General features: G+C 43.9%; 1 protein-coding gene across 2 annotated transcripts; it reads left to right on the plus strand.

Moving 5' to 3' along the window:
- The first annotated feature begins 2,038 nt into the window (after nt 1-2,038).
- On the plus strand, nt 2,039-14,834 carry LOC310636014 (myosin light polypeptide 6). 2 transcript variants are annotated; one of them, XM_083355465.1, is made up of 7 exons: nt 2,039-2,252; nt 2,601-2,628; nt 7,535-7,678; nt 8,616-8,789; nt 8,973-9,050; nt 9,972-10,011; nt 14,532-14,834. In XM_083355465.1, exons 1-6 carry the CDS (start codon nt 2,250-2,252, stop codon nt 9,998-10,000), a joined length of 456 nt encoding a protein of 151 aa, XP_083211591.1. In that variant the 5' UTR covers nt 2,039-2,249; the 3' UTR covers nt 10,001-10,011; nt 14,532-14,834. The 2 variants fall into 2 exon arrangements, with proteins under 2 accessions (XP_083211591.1, XP_083211590.1); XM_083355464.1 differs by lacking the exon at nt 9,972-10,011 and having other exon boundaries at nt 2,040-2,252.
- The last annotated feature ends 177 nt before the right edge of the window (nt 14,835-15,011 follow it).

Raw genomic sequence — 15,011 nt, forward strand, 5'->3', positions numbered from 1 at the left:
CGACCAATGCCGTCTCCGTGCTGTACCCAGGCCCCCTCCCTGATCCATACTCACTTAGATGAAGATCTTCCTACCCATCTGTCTCATCAAAAAGATCACCCCAATGCAACTTTTACGTTCTGATCTCATAACCCCTCAATTTCTTCTGTACGGTAGTTCTGTTGTATTTAGTAATTCTGCTGACCTTAGGGGCTAACCAGTAAATTCCAATTGAGTGTGCTACTGATCCAGGATCTCACACTCCAGACCTTCACTGCCTGCCATTGAGTGATGGAATATAGTAGGCTGGATTCCTAGGATGGAGGGTGTGCATACCATAGGAGCAAGAGCTAGCTCAGTCCAGATATTTTGTGTGAGAGAAATAGGATAAAAACAACCCTTCCGTAGTAGTTCTCAGATTATATGGTAGCTGCAGATAATAGAGTGCTTAGTCTGGCAATATTCTGTCTACAGGTGTGGAAACAATAAAGAACTCAGCTTGGAAGAATCATCAAGTGTCACTCTTGGTTTTGGGGCCTGCCACACAGGCTGATTCATAATACCCTTAAAAACAGGTAACCCATAAGGTAGCAACAAGCAGCAGGTCTCCTAGCCCAGCCAGTCAATCCAGATAAAGGGACTCCAAAAGCCTCCATCTCTAATCTTCCATTTTCCATCAACTTCTATGACATTTGCGTCACAGCTACTATAGTTACTCTTAGACCTCTCTGATAGTGCCAGACCTTGGCCTGTCTTAACCCAAAACTGCCTCAGTCTATCACAGGGGTAGGCAACCTCGGCTCTTTTATGACTCATGGACTTCAACTCTGGCTCAGGAATTCTGGGAGTTGAAGTCCATGAGTCACAAAAGAGCCAAGGTTGCCTACCCCTGGTCTATCATATCCTATATTCTCTATCCCAGACCACAGAGATCAGTAGGAGTATTTTTCCCCAAAAAATTGGTAGGTAGACCAAGTCACCTTTTGTATGCCATCAGAACGAGGGGGTGGAGAATCAGTATGCTAGCAAAATGCTGCTGCTATGGTGGCATTTAGCAATTGCTCCTGAAATACAGTTCCCAGCATCCCTGTCTATTGTTAGACCAGCTTGAAAGGGCCAGGTTTCCCATTCAAGAAGTAAGGTACAGTATGTTTTAAGAAAAGAAACGGAATTGAGGGAAAGAGCATTGACTGCCTTTAATTGCAGGTTGTTTATAATTTTTTTATGGGTCCAGATCTTATCCATCCAACTGACCCTTGTTAGACATATTAAATTATAAATTGAATTATAAACCTGGTGATTTTCAAACAAAACTATGTAGGGAACAGAGAAACAGAAAATTCTACATTCTGCAACCAGTAATTAATTGTCTGGAATTTTGCGACCAAGGTACAGTACCTTTAAAATAAGTCTCAAAAAGCATTTTGAAATGATGCTTTGGAACGACTCACTGAATCATAAATTGGCTCGCCACATTTTTATCTCAGCGTATTCTTCAACCGCAGCTGAGAAATACATGGTTCAGCCAGTGGTACTACGCCAGAAAATGGGATTGATTGACTAAATCACGGTTCTTCACCGTGTTGTGCCAAAGCATCTGATGATTTAATTTGAGTAAACTCAGCAATGTGAGTCAATCCCAGCCACCCCGCCTCGTTTTAAAACAGGGTTGTGGGACTACGGCCCCTTTTTGACTCGTGGACTTCAACTCCCAGAATTCCTGAGCCAGCATGAGAGTTGACGATTACAGGTCATAAAGGGGCCATACTTCCCCGCCTCTGTTTTAAAGGAAAAAAACTACAATCCCCAACGTGCAATGCAACAATCTCGTTCAGCTGCCTCTATGAAGACACGCGAGATTCTAACTCATCCATGGGCCAAAGTCGTATTTCTCTTTCTCCTTCACGTAAGAAAGAAGGGCGGGAAAGCCCCGCCTCCTCGTTTCGGCTAGTACAGGGGTAGGCAACCTCGGCTCTTTTATGACTCATGGACTTCAACTCCCAGAATTCCTGAGCCAGCTTGGCTGGCTCAGGAATTCTGGGAGTTGAAGTCCATGAGTCATAAAAGAGCCGAGGTTGCCTACCTGTGGGCTAGTAGAAGCAACTTTTTAGCATAACGTTTGAACCGCCTCCTCGCCTCCATTTTTGGCGTCAGCCAATCGGGGGCGAAGACCCGCGCGGTGACTTTAAGAGCCACTCCCGGCCCGAGCTCGCACACATTCCGGGCGGAAGGAGGGGAGCGGTCGGAGAGACGTTCAGCTGCTTGCAACAATGGTGAGTGCTTTGCAAACGGGCTTGAGTTGCGAAGTGGAGGCCGGCCAAGATTGTAGGACGGTCTCCTTAACGCGGCCATTCGAGGGGCGGTTGCCGAGTGTAGGGTCTCCTGCTCGAGCAGGGGGGTCGGACTAGAAGACCTCCAAAGTCCCTTCCGGCTCTTATTCTGATTTGAGTTGTCGGATCCCGGCTCGCTTTGTTGAAGAAAATGAAACAGACGTCGAGCCGGTAGCAGGGCGGGAAATAAATGCGGTGGCAGAAAGGGGAAAGTTTTGTGCAAAGAAATTGGCTGGCTCCTTTTCCTCTTCTCCCAAGTAATACGCCTTTTTTCCCGGATTTGATTTGCAGTGTGACTTCTCGGAAGATCAGACCGCCGGTAGGTATTTTTTTTTATCTTCCCCGCATTCGGCTATTGCAGGGGTAGGCAACCTTGGCTCTTTTATGACTCATGGACTTCAACTCCCAGAATTCCTGAGCCAGCTATGCTGGCTCAGGAATTCTGGGAGTTGAAGTCCATGAGTCATAAAAGAGCCAAGGTTGCCTACCCCTGGGCTATTGGAAGCTGGAGGGTAGGGATAAAGGGAGCGAGTAGTGGGGGGGGGCCGAAACCATTTCTTTTTCCCTTCTCCGCCCCGATAGTCTAAGGGTGAAAAGCCTTTTAGGGGCCTGTTTGCGCTTACGATTCTTTTTCCTTCCTTTGATTCTTCTAGCCTTTTTTCCCCTCCCCTCTCCCCCACTCCCACCCCGAGTCCCTTGATCATTGCTTCTCGATGGTGAGTTCAGGAGAAAAAGCAACTCCCTCCGCGTTCCTAACACACCGATTCCTGCTCGTATGTTAACGCATCCGGACTAATCTTCTATGCGGTCCTGTGTGTAACTGCATTGTAGGCCGGGTTTCTTTCTCAGTCCCTTTGAACCGGCGATTCTGCCTCCCCGACTCTCATTCCTTTGACTTCAGATGGACGCCCGGCCCGGCCCGGCTCTGCCTTTCTACCTGAATCGCGGTTTTGTTTTTTTTTAACCTCCCTGCATGGCTCATGCACGATGTATTTCCTGGTTAAGGCTGCTTGAAAGGACGCGCCCAGTGGCCTCCATTTTCTGTTTCTTAGACAAATGATACATTAGGATTTCTGCTTGGAAAGCTGGGCCGAGAGAACCAGAGTGGGGCTAGCTTTATGGAAGCGTTCCCTATACTCGGGAGGGTCAATCCTGGCTTAATCCTCTGGCATGCAGTTGTAGAAGGCGGATGCCTTTGCCTTTGCCTTTCCCCCTTTGGCCGGCTACAGAAAAGCTGCTGAGTTTTTGCAAGGCTCGTTTGGCTACTGCTGGGGAGATCCCGCGCCTTGCACTTTTGAACAGCTAGTTTTTTCTGCGTTTGGGGGAGAAGGCGCTTTCAAAGGATGGAAGATGGGCGCTGGGTTAGCCGCCTCTGTTTGGTTTCCTTATATGGGCAACAAACTCATTTTGGAGCAGGAAGGGTTGGCAGCTGTCGCATTAATACATTCCGATCTGTACACGGATTCCTTTTGCAAGGCTGAAACTCCAAGGTCTTAAGGACAGCAACCACAGCTGGCCAACCCTGCAGTTGGTTATTCACGTTCCGATTGAAATAAATCTGATTCTCAGTATGAATAGCTGTGCAAAGTTGAGGCTGGTCAGCCCACAGTGCTTGGAGAGAGGTCTTGACAGTCCAGAAAAGTCTGATCCCTCAGAAGTTTTTGTTTGATGCCGGCATACTACTTTATGCATCAGCCTATTGAGAGTACAGCTGTCAAATGAAGCAAAGGTTTCTTGATCTTGGATTAAATTTGATTTCATCTAAATATGGGGGGTGTTTTTCATATATTTAATTCTGTTGTTAACTATCCAAGACCAGTCAACACAGAAACACAAAATAAAAATAAATAAATTTGGGGGAAGGGATTCGTTGTTTTTCTTAAAAGTAATCTCACCGTTTTTAATTAAAAAGCACCACTCCTTAAACAGTAATTTTTCAGACTATCTTGCTTGATTGGGCTCTTGATTGAGCCAAATTAGCTTCAAATGGAAGGTCTAGGTTTAAAAAAATGTATTAGCAAGTTCACTTCAGTTGTACACTGTAGAATTTGCCCTTAAATACTTGTTTCTTCCAGACTAGCCTTCCTAATAACTAGAGGCGGCCATGGGGGGGGGGGCAGATGACAAAAGCTTTTTGTGCATGTACTGCTTTAATGAAGGCATCGGTTTCTTCAGAATCCTTTGATATTAATTGTGGCAGCAAAAAGGTTTTTTTAAAAAAGTTTTAAATTTTTAGAAAGAGATGGCTAATGCATTTTATCTGCAACTTAAGAACCATGTTGGCAGCTTCGCTATTGGATCTCTTGGTTAATTGCTTTACAAAAGAGGAGATAACGTTTAGTGGTTTTAAAAGTATAAAAGCTTTGTAGGGGAAGAATGTCACTTAGTGAGACATGTCCGCAACTGTAAGGTCCTGTGCTCAACTGGCATCTCAGCCTTGGCAACTTTTAAGTTGTATAGTCTTTAACTTCTAGTTTCCCCAGCCAGCAGTTCTGGTTGGGAAATTCTGGAGGTTGAAGTTGTCTAGAAAATCCCCAACTATCTTATCTAGAAAATACCCTCTGCCTGATTCCTAGAAATAAGCTAGGATATCTGATGCATTAATAGCCGCTAGCATTGTCACACAGGTGAGGAGGGCTGCGTTAGTTTGTATGACCATAATTGTGAGCCTGAATCCATGTCCTAGGTAGAGACTGCTCATGAAAGTCTCCTGAAGATTACGAACTACCATTTAATTTTTATAGCTTTACTTTAAGGCTTCTGTTTCTTCATCTCAGTGTCTGGAGAAACAAGATCCTGCTTGAAGAAGAATCAGACTCCAGCAGGCAGTGACATTTTAGCCTTATTGTAAGGGTACTAATTGAACATCAAGTTTTTAGATGTTGAGAAAGTTTTTTGGCTAAAACTCATTCCCCCCCCCAAAAAAAAATCTCTGCTTGCAGGAAAAGAAATTGGCAAAGTATTCTGGATTTTCCCATCTCCATGGCTAAGTTTTCTTAAGTGGAAAATAGAAATGGGGAAGTAGTCTGTTAAGTGTTATCTTGCACGGGAAGGAAACTCTCAGATTTTGTTACCTGGTCTTGTGTTGTGTCATGCTTGTTTTGCTGTGTTTCAGCTACTATTCTACTTTCTCTGGATTATTGACTCCTAACAAATGGCAGTGTGGCAGAGTGGTTAGAATAGCGTACTGGACCTAACAAGGAACAGTGAAGGATACCACTTCTGTGAAGGAAATCCCCTTAGGGAAGGGTAGTATATGCTTCCCAGAGTTCTTCCAGTAAACATTTTAAAAAAAACATCAGTTGTATTCCTTATTTGTCCACATTTTAAAGAAAGATTAGTATTTGTGGAATTTAGCACTATGCAAAATTAATTGGAGAGCAAGACTTTCTGTATGCTAAAAATCAACTCCTTGACAATACAGGTAGTCCTCGACTTACAACCACAGTTGAGCCCAAAATTTCTATTAAGTGAGATGTTTGTTAAATGAGTTTTGCCCCGTTTTACGACCTTTCTTGCCACAGTTGTTAAGTGAATCACTGCAGTTGATAAGTTAGTAACCTGGTTAAGTAAATCTGGCTTCCCCATTGGCTTTGCTTATCAGAAGATTGCAAAAGGTGATCACATGACTTTAGAACACAGCAACGGTCATAAGTACGAATCATTTGCCAAGCATCTGAATTTTGATCATGGGGATGCTGCAAAGGTCGTAACTCTGAAAAATGGGCATAATCTCTTTTTTCAGTGCTGTTGTAACTTTGAACAGTCACTAAATGAGCTGTTGTAAGTTGAGGACTACCTGTATCTGGACCTTACATCTTTTTTGCATTTTTAAAAATGAAAAACGTGTGTGTGGGGATGCACTGGTAGCATTTTTTCCCCATTTTGGACATATCTGATAGAGGTAAGGGTTGGCAGTATAACTGTATTTACAAGCAGTAGTCAGTAGGGAAGATTGCATTCCTATAAATGCCAATAAGAATGATCAGAAAACATTTCTTGCCTGCATTTGAAACACATTAAGCTCGGACTGGGAATACAAGCAGAAGCAGCATTGATGTCTCCCCCAATTGTCCATACAGTATACTAGTCTGTCTAGGTGCCTAGGCACACTGGGAGAGTTTTAAGAAAGCTTTCTCCAAGTTGGATCAGTCCAGATGTTTGAAGTGTAAGCAGTCAAACATTTCTTAGGGTCAAAGATCAGCATCATTTTAGAGTACAGTGCCCTTCAGGCCCAGTCAGCATAACGAATGGACTAGTAATAATGTGGCCAAAATCTCAAGCACATTGGTGAAAAGCAACTGCTGAGTTATAGAAAACAAACAGAATTGGGGCTTCTCGTGTTCAGATCTGATGCTTTGACCAAACTTACAAACTGTTACCATTTTGACCATTTGCTATGGGAATGCCCATCCACAAATTCTCTTATCTTTTACCATCACACAGGTAAACATGTACGTTCCAGATTTACACATGATTTTACAACCATGGAAAGCAAGTTGCATAAAATGCCATGTAAATCAGTTGGATCTATCTCAGTTTTTCATCCTGGCCCTAGAACAGAAACGGCTAGCCAATTTCCTTTGGATACCGTGTGATTTTTGCACAGAACGCTGGAGTAGGTAGAAATTGATCTAATTTAGCAAAGCGCTTGTATTTTTCAGGGAGTGCACGCTGCAGTTAGCAGAGAGCATGTAGGCATTTGACCACTTGCTCCATTTTTATCTTGGTCTTGCTCCAAGGAATAAACTACGGGATATAGAGCTCTTTCATCCTCCTCCGCCTCCTTAAAATAATTTTGTATGGGAAGTGAAGCAGAGAATGAGCAGCTCAGAGATTAAGAGTGGGTTTCGTGTTTAAAGGGAATTGGACAATCTCCAATCTTTGTTTAACATTCCATCTACTACACAAGTAGATTTTCAAGCTCTAGTATAGGGTACAGTTGGAGCGTAAGCCAGGGTTTGTGGATTTGCAGCTAAGACTCATTGTGTTCAGTGGGGCTCACTGCAAAAGAAGGGATACAGTTTTAAAGATGTTAAGTGAGCTAAGTCAAGTTCTAGCATGTTTGGGGGGAGGAGAATAAAAAAATGACGAAAAAGATCACTCCTGACCGTAAGCTGCTGGTTTCTGTGGATTGAAGTAGTTATCTAAAGCGCTGCTTTCTTTTTCTTTCCTTTGCTTAGATGTTCATTTTGCCTTAGCTCTTTCCTTGTGACTTTCTGCAGAGTTCAAGGAAGCTTTCCAGCTCTTTGACCGAACAGGTGATGGGAAGATCCTGTACAGCCAGTGTGGAGATGTGATGAGGGCCTTGGGCCAGAATCCCACCAATGCCGAAGTCATGAAAGTTCTGGGGAATCCCAAGAGCGACGGTGAGTGCACGTTTTACTGTATCAGTTGGAGGGAGCTAGGGAGGAAAGTGGTCCCGTTCTTGCCTTAAAGGCTGCCTTTTATCCAGATGATGTAGATCTTAGAGCCAGGTTGGGCGTGCCAGCTTGATACAGTCTAGTTTTGATCTTAAAATATGTTTCTAAGCATTGTGCTTGAAAGTGTAGTGGTAGAGGTTTACCTAGTGACTTGGCCCATGTGTTCAGAAAAACTTTTACAAGTATAAAGCAGGGGAAGGAATCCTTTTGGGGGCAAGGTGCCTCAGATTTTGGAAGCCTTGTTATCCTCAAAGGATTGGCTGCAGATATCATGGCACACTGGCCTTATTTTCTGCCATTCTTCCTGGTGCTCCAGTGTGCTGTCTACTGCCCTAGCCCCTACTTTGACCATCTTCCAAAGTTGGCCATTTGGGAGCTTCCAAACATAGCCACAATTACAGCACTGTTATCTTTTAAGAACATCTGTGAGGAACAGGAAGCTTTCTTGGAATCAGATTGATTGCAGTGCAGCCTATGTTTATTCTGCATTTGATTTCAGGAATAGAACTGCCATTGTGAACAATTTTTGATCCCAGGAAGATAAATTGTCGAACTAATTCAATTTTAAACGTCTCATGACCATCTGGAGCTGTTGTCATTACCTTTGTTTTCCTGATGTTAAGACTCGATCCTACTTTTTCCTACTTTTTAGAGGGCATTTTTTTAGTCCATTGCTAGCAATATGAGCAAAATCTGCAACTTTGTTTAAACTAATTTTTTAATGCAGAGTTTAAATTGTATTGAGGAAGGAATAAATCCAGATCCTAATTTAAAAAAGGTGTAATGTAAGATTTGAGGGTGTAATTTGGGGTTCCTCATAAAGGAGAGGTGCATCTTATTCATGGTCTCTCTAACGCGTCTCATTTCTCTCCCCTGCCCTCAGAAATGAATATGAAAACGCTGAGTTTTGAACAGTTCTTGCCCATGATGCAAACCATCGCCAAGAATAAGGATCAGGGCTGCTTTGAGGATTATGTGGAAGGATTGAGGGTTTTTGACAAGGAGGGAAACGGCACAGTTATGGGAGCAGAGATCCGTCATGTTCTTGTCACCCTAGGTAAGATGGTGCTGTATTTCATCTAGCTGTTCTTGCTAGGAATTCTGAGAGATGTCAGTTCAACGCACCTTGAGGTGATCGAGAAAAGGAACTTGAACACGCTGAGTGTTGGTTGCTCTACTTCATTGAGTTTAAAACTACTACTATATCAAGCCACTTCTAAACTCGTCTTTTTTTCTGCAGGTGAGAAGATGACAGAAGAAGAGGTAGAGATGCTTGTCGCTGGCCATGAAGATAGTAATGGCTGCATCAACTATGAAGGTGAGGCCCAGGGATCTTAACATGCTTTTGGTCTTGAATTGCCTTTCTTGATCTAAAGGGCCTGATATCTCTCTGCTCTGGGGAGCTGGATGGAAAACTCTGGGATTGGGAATGCTTTGCAATGTGTGTAGTTTCTCACAGAGTATAAATACACTTTTTCTTTCCTATTGACATAGAGGGAAGTTCAGGTAAAGTCCAGGGAGACGGTGGGCAACCTGGTGCGCTCAAGTATTTTTGAATGCCTGTCCCCCATTTCTTGCTTTTTGTCATATTGGTTGGAGCTGGTGGAATTTGGTCCAAAAGATGTAGAGGGCAGCTGATTGTCATTCCTTTAACAAGATGGAGAAGGTGGTCTTTGGTCACCACATGAAGGAGCTGCCAATCATGCCAGTGCTGCTAACTTGTCTCCTTCAAAAAAAACAAAAACCCCACACCTGTCTAAAACAGTGTTTCTCAATCTTTAAGGTGTGTAGACTTCAACCTACCTTCTGGCTGGGGAATTCTGGGAGATGAAGTCCACATGTCTTAAAGTTGCCAAGGTTCAGCAGTAGTGTTCTCAAACAATATATTTGCCTATGACATTAGCAAAGGGCCAGTGCTATGCCAGTCTTCCATTACTTTGTGTTGTGGAGGTTTACATATCCTGTGCGGAACCCAAGTGATCTGAGACTGTTAGCTTGTTAAGAAGGGGTGACTTGGGGGAAGAACTTGATATGAGAGTCAAGCTATTATTTGTGTACAAATAACTCCCTTGCCTCAAAAGCTCCCTGTAACCTTGTGCTGTGTCTGCTGCATTTGACTGTGAACAATAAGTACAGCAGAGACGGCCGTGGTCCCTCGTGATGTGTAGTGTGTGTTTTGTTCCATGTGTCTGTTTTTATTAATTTGCTTGATCAATTTTGATGTTTTTCCTTTCTACAGCATTTGTGAGACACATCTTATCAGGGTGAATTCAAATGGGGTACGCCTCCTCCAAACCTATTCTTTTTTTTTCTTTCTTTTTTAACAGCCTCCCTTTTTTTGCTGCCCCCCCCCCCAAAAGGAAGATGTTTGTGCTCTACTTTTTTTTCCTTTCCCAATTTCTCTTGTTCAGCATCTTCCTCCATTTCTCCCCAACTTCTAGCATGTCTCTGCATGTAGCTGACTATGTGTAACCTAAGCAAAGGTGGCTAGGAAAATGAGGCAGCTCTGGCTGGGTTAAAGCAAGACTGTGCCTGTGTAACCTCAGACTGTCGGTGGCAGCTTAAGGGTAGAGAGTGTTTAATCTTTAGAAGGGTAAAAGGGCTCAAGGCCTGGAGCTCGGGGTGGTGGTGGTGGTATCCAGTATGCCTTGAGCTGCCATTGTAGATGATAAAAGGTCCTGTACCATCCTCTTCCTCTTCTAATACATATAAGCTGGTTCCCTCTGTGTGGTGGCTCCCAAGATACCCTCAGCCGATAGCTGCCTGAAGAAATGGGTTGCTCTCCAGCAAACGTGTAATTGGTGACCATGTTAGAAAATCCTTAATATCCTTGAAGTGCCTTTTAAATATTTGGAGGGTGGGGGTAACGTAATGGTTTCAATTCATTAAGAGTTCTCAAGATGGTTCAGGGGAGATACTGCAAAGCTGTGATCTTTAGAAATAATTTAGTCCAACTGTCTCCATTGATCTATATAGGAAATCTATAGCCGCCTCAGTTCATGCCCTGCAGCTTTCTGGCGGTTTAAACACGGGCCCCAGAGCTCTTCCGAACACTGCTGTTGAATTAGAACTTTTAAGATAAATAAAATTGAATTGCAGATTTAGTGAAGACATATCTCCATCAATAGCTTGCCATTGCCTTCTTCTGGGGTGCCTTTTTGAATCCCTGGGCCTCTTACGGAGTGTCCAATACAGGTAGTCCTCGTTTAGTGATCATTTGAAGTTACAACAGCACTTTAAAAAGGTGACTTGTAACTCTTTTTCACACTTTTGACCGTTGCAACATCCCCACGATCACATGATCAAAATTTGGACGCTTGGCAACTGGTTCATATTTATGACGGTTGCAGGGTCCTGGGGTCATGTTGATCACCTTTTGCGAGCTTCTGGCAAGCAAAGTCAACGGGGAAGCCAGATTCACTTAACCGCCACATTACTAAATTAGCAACTGCAATGATTCACTTAGCAAGTTGTGACAGGAAAGGTCATAAAATGGGGCAAAACTCACTTAACAACTATGTTGCTTAGCGACAGAAATTTTAGTCTCAAACCTAACCTGTAGTTCGGTTTCCAGTTAGCCAAAGTTGGCTTGGCTCCTGGGGAACTATTGCACAAACTGCATTTCATTATATTTGTAAAGTTAATCGAATAGAGGTTGGGGAAAGGCCCCGGCTATTTGTTTGTAGGCTGTGCCTATGTTGTGCAGTGTGCCTGTCCATCATGCCTCTCAAAAGCCACGTCATATCTGGAAAAAAAAATGGCACGCCTCTTCTATATGTAATTGATGGCACTGTTGATTCAGCATGCTGTTAAAAAGGTTCTTCTCCTGTCCTATCGAATTTGACCCTCCTATAAATTTAAGCTCAGGAGGTTCGGTTTTTGAGTCAGCAGAATAAGACTTTGTTCCCCTATTCAGTGGCGTTATAGGAATCTGAAAAGCACAGTCCTGCTTCCCCTTCCTTCCCTTTGCATCACCACTTCCTTCTGGTTTTTTTCTCCGGACTAACTATAATTATGGCTTTAAATCAGCCTGCCACAATGTGGTACCTCCCAGGTATGTTGGCGTTCAACTCTCAACATTTCTCAGTGTTGGGCTGAAAAATTTGGGCCTTGAAAAACAACACATTTAAAGGCCCACAGAGTGGGGGAGCCTCCTTCAATTTTTCTTCTCCATCTCACCAAAGAGTGAATTTAGCAAGCAAGGCTTGGCTTTTCTGTAATTCTTTTATTTATTTATTTATTTTATTACATTTATATACCGCCCTTTCCCGAAGGACTCAGGGCGGTTTACAGGGTGATTAAAAAAACCAAGATACAAAAGTTAAAACAAATTTAAAAAAAATATTTAAATTATATTTAAATTATATTTAAAAAAATTAAGCCCCTTTTGCTTGGGGCTTGTGAAATTTTATGTGTATGTGTATGTATGCTACATACCTAAGACCCAGAGCTGCTCTTAAAGGAATCTCTGCTGGGTTAGGGTCACAGAAGTATTTCAGTCTGTTTCCGATTTCAAATCTGGCATATGGGCAGGTACCACTGGGTTTTCCCACATATGCAAATCCATGCTAGTTTTTCCCAACCGGCATCAGAAACTCCAAAATGCTAACCTTTAAAGCTTTAGGGTTGTTGTTTTTTTCCTGACAGTCAAGCAATACGTCTTCCAAATCTTACTCTCTCCTTGAATAAGTTTCACTCTGCCCTAATTGTAATGTAGAACATGAAGACAAAACATTGATGTATGAAGGCACCCAAAGTTAAGCGGAAGGCATTGTGTGAGCCAGGGCAACCATACTCGGTCTGCATCCTCGTTGGCGTGAGAGCCAGGCCATGTCCTCCATGCCTCTAAGTCAGCATTCCCCAACCTTTCCGGCTTTTTGGACTGATGGGGGAGGGGATGTATCCATGCAAGTAGCTGGTGAGCACTCATGCACACACAAGTTGAGCTGTGCATGCAGTCGCCTGCCACTCCTGTGGCCTGGTTCCAGACGAGCCGCGGCCCAGTGCTGGGTCACGGCCCATGTGTTGGGGATCCCTGTTCTAAGTGATGGGTCTGTATAAATAGGAGTGCATTGGAGGTGTGGGTGTGTGTGTGTGCGGGGGGAGATTTCTTTATTTGGGAATTCATTATACAACTAGTGAAACATTCAGATTTATCTGACAGTGTAGCTTTTTCTCCTGGTGAGGGTATTCTTGGCAGATGAGGCTGGATATTCCACAGGCTGTAAAAAGGGGTAGGAGTGAGGGTGGATCTGGCACAGGAGTATATATAAGTGAGCAGTAGGAAGGGGCTGAGTATCTTTCCTACTAGGAAACAAAACATATTCATGATACCAGTGTGTGTGTGTGTGTGTGTGTGTGTGTGTATGTGTGCATGCACACATGCTCGTACAGATTTAAAATTGCCCTGAACTTGGATTGGTTGTGAGAATCGAGTAGCTCTCTACGTTTCCTCCTGTTATTCGGAAGCAGGGGGAATGTAGGAACCTGCCCAGGATGGCTGTGTGGATTATATAGTAAAATTGGATTGGCAGCCCTCCAGCTTTTTCGGCTGCCATCCGCCACCTCAGCTGAAGGTTATGTGGACAGTCTTTCTTTATAGTCCTGTGCTGTAGCTGCTGCCTGCCTGCCTTTATTTTTTTTCCTCCCCTGCCCGCTTTCTTCCTAGGTAGGCTCAGCAAGAAAGCTGAGTCCTCCTCTGCTGTAGCTGAGTGCCTCTCCATCTACTCTTCCTCTCTGCCAGAAGCAGATTACCTTCCTAGGATGAGCTCCAGAATCCTAATGCCTGGCATATAGCAATAGAAACGGCTGTAATCTCTTCTGCCCGTGTTGTCGTCTTACTTCGTTGCTTTAGTTTCAGATCTGGGGGATTGGTGGTGGTGGCGGCGGTGCTGTGATTAAACGGGTTGCCGGGTGGGGGGGAACCTACACAGTTTATAGGTAGAGCCCCAGTGCAGGTAGTCCTCGACTTACAACAGTTCGTTTAATGACTGTTCGAAGTTACGACAGCGGTGAAAAAAGTAACTTGTGACCCTTTTTTTCACACTGACGACTATTGCAGTGTCCCCATGGTTACGTGATTTACGTTTGGATGCTTGACAGCTGATTCTTGTTTATGACCGTTGCGGCGTCCCAGGGTCACACTTTTGCGACCTTCTGGCAAGCAAAGTCAGTGGGGAAGCCGGATTCACTTAACAACCGGGTTACCAATTGAACAGCTTCAGTGATTCACTTAACAAATCTGGCAGGAAGAGATCGTAAAATGGCACAAAACTCACTTAACGATTTTCTCGCTTAACAGCATAAATGACGGGCTCAGTTGTGGTTGTAAGTTGAGGACTACCTATATCTCAGTGCAGGGAAGGGGATATGTTGCCCTCCTCATCTGTGTTACTGGCAAGATACAGATTTCAAACTGGACTCTCCTGGGGAGGAAAAGCATTCTTTTTGTTGGTCAGTCTTTTGGGGGACCCAAAGGCGATATCTTTTCAAAGAATGTTACGTCATTAGAATATTGTCACGTCTCCTACAAGCCCAACCTGCAAGAGGGATCTTTGGCTGTTCTGCTTCTCAGGAATACCTCTCTACCAAACGGTTCATTCACAAGGAGCCTGGCTTTGGGCAGTTAACAGGAAGCAATGATCTGTTGTTTAAAAATGTAACACTGCAGTCTCTGGCCAGTTCTAAATCCCATGTTCTGGCAGGTCCCATTTCTTTCTCCCCTGGTAGGATTAATCTGGCCCCATGTTGACTAAATGGTGGAGTCTCACAGAGTCTGTCTTCTTCTCTCTCTCTGCAGAGTTGGTGCGGATGGTCCTTAGCGGCTGAAGATCACCTCTATAGCTTCTTCTCCGAAACCTTCCTCCAATTTATCCACCACATGATTGTGCCTTTTTATCTATGTATAAAACTGCTTTTGGTTCCCTCCTCTCCAGCCTCTCGGTTTAGTTCTTGGACAGTTACGGGAGAAAAGAACGACCCATAAGAAGGGTGCTCCAGAGTAACAGCAAACCCCAGGCTGCCTGGCTTGTATTGCATCACTTGAGAAGTGTGTGTGGCTGACTCTCCCTCCCAGTTGCTTTAATAAACTGTTCTGGAACTATCTTGCGTTTGAGTTTTGTCCTTTTGGGTGGGTGGGAAAGCATCAGAGTTAACGGGGGTTCATTTGGTTGCAAAGAGGAGTACAGATAAGTCCTCGACTTACAACCGTTAAGTTAGTGACCGTTCAGAGTTACAACACCGCTGGAAAAAAATGACTTATGACCGTTTTTCACACTTA

This window comes from Vipera ursinii, assembly GCF_947247035.1.
Source record: "Vipera ursinii genome assembly, chromosome: 2".
In the NCBI taxonomy this organism is placed as follows: Eukaryota; Metazoa; Chordata; class Lepidosauria; order Squamata; family Viperidae; genus Vipera; species Vipera ursinii.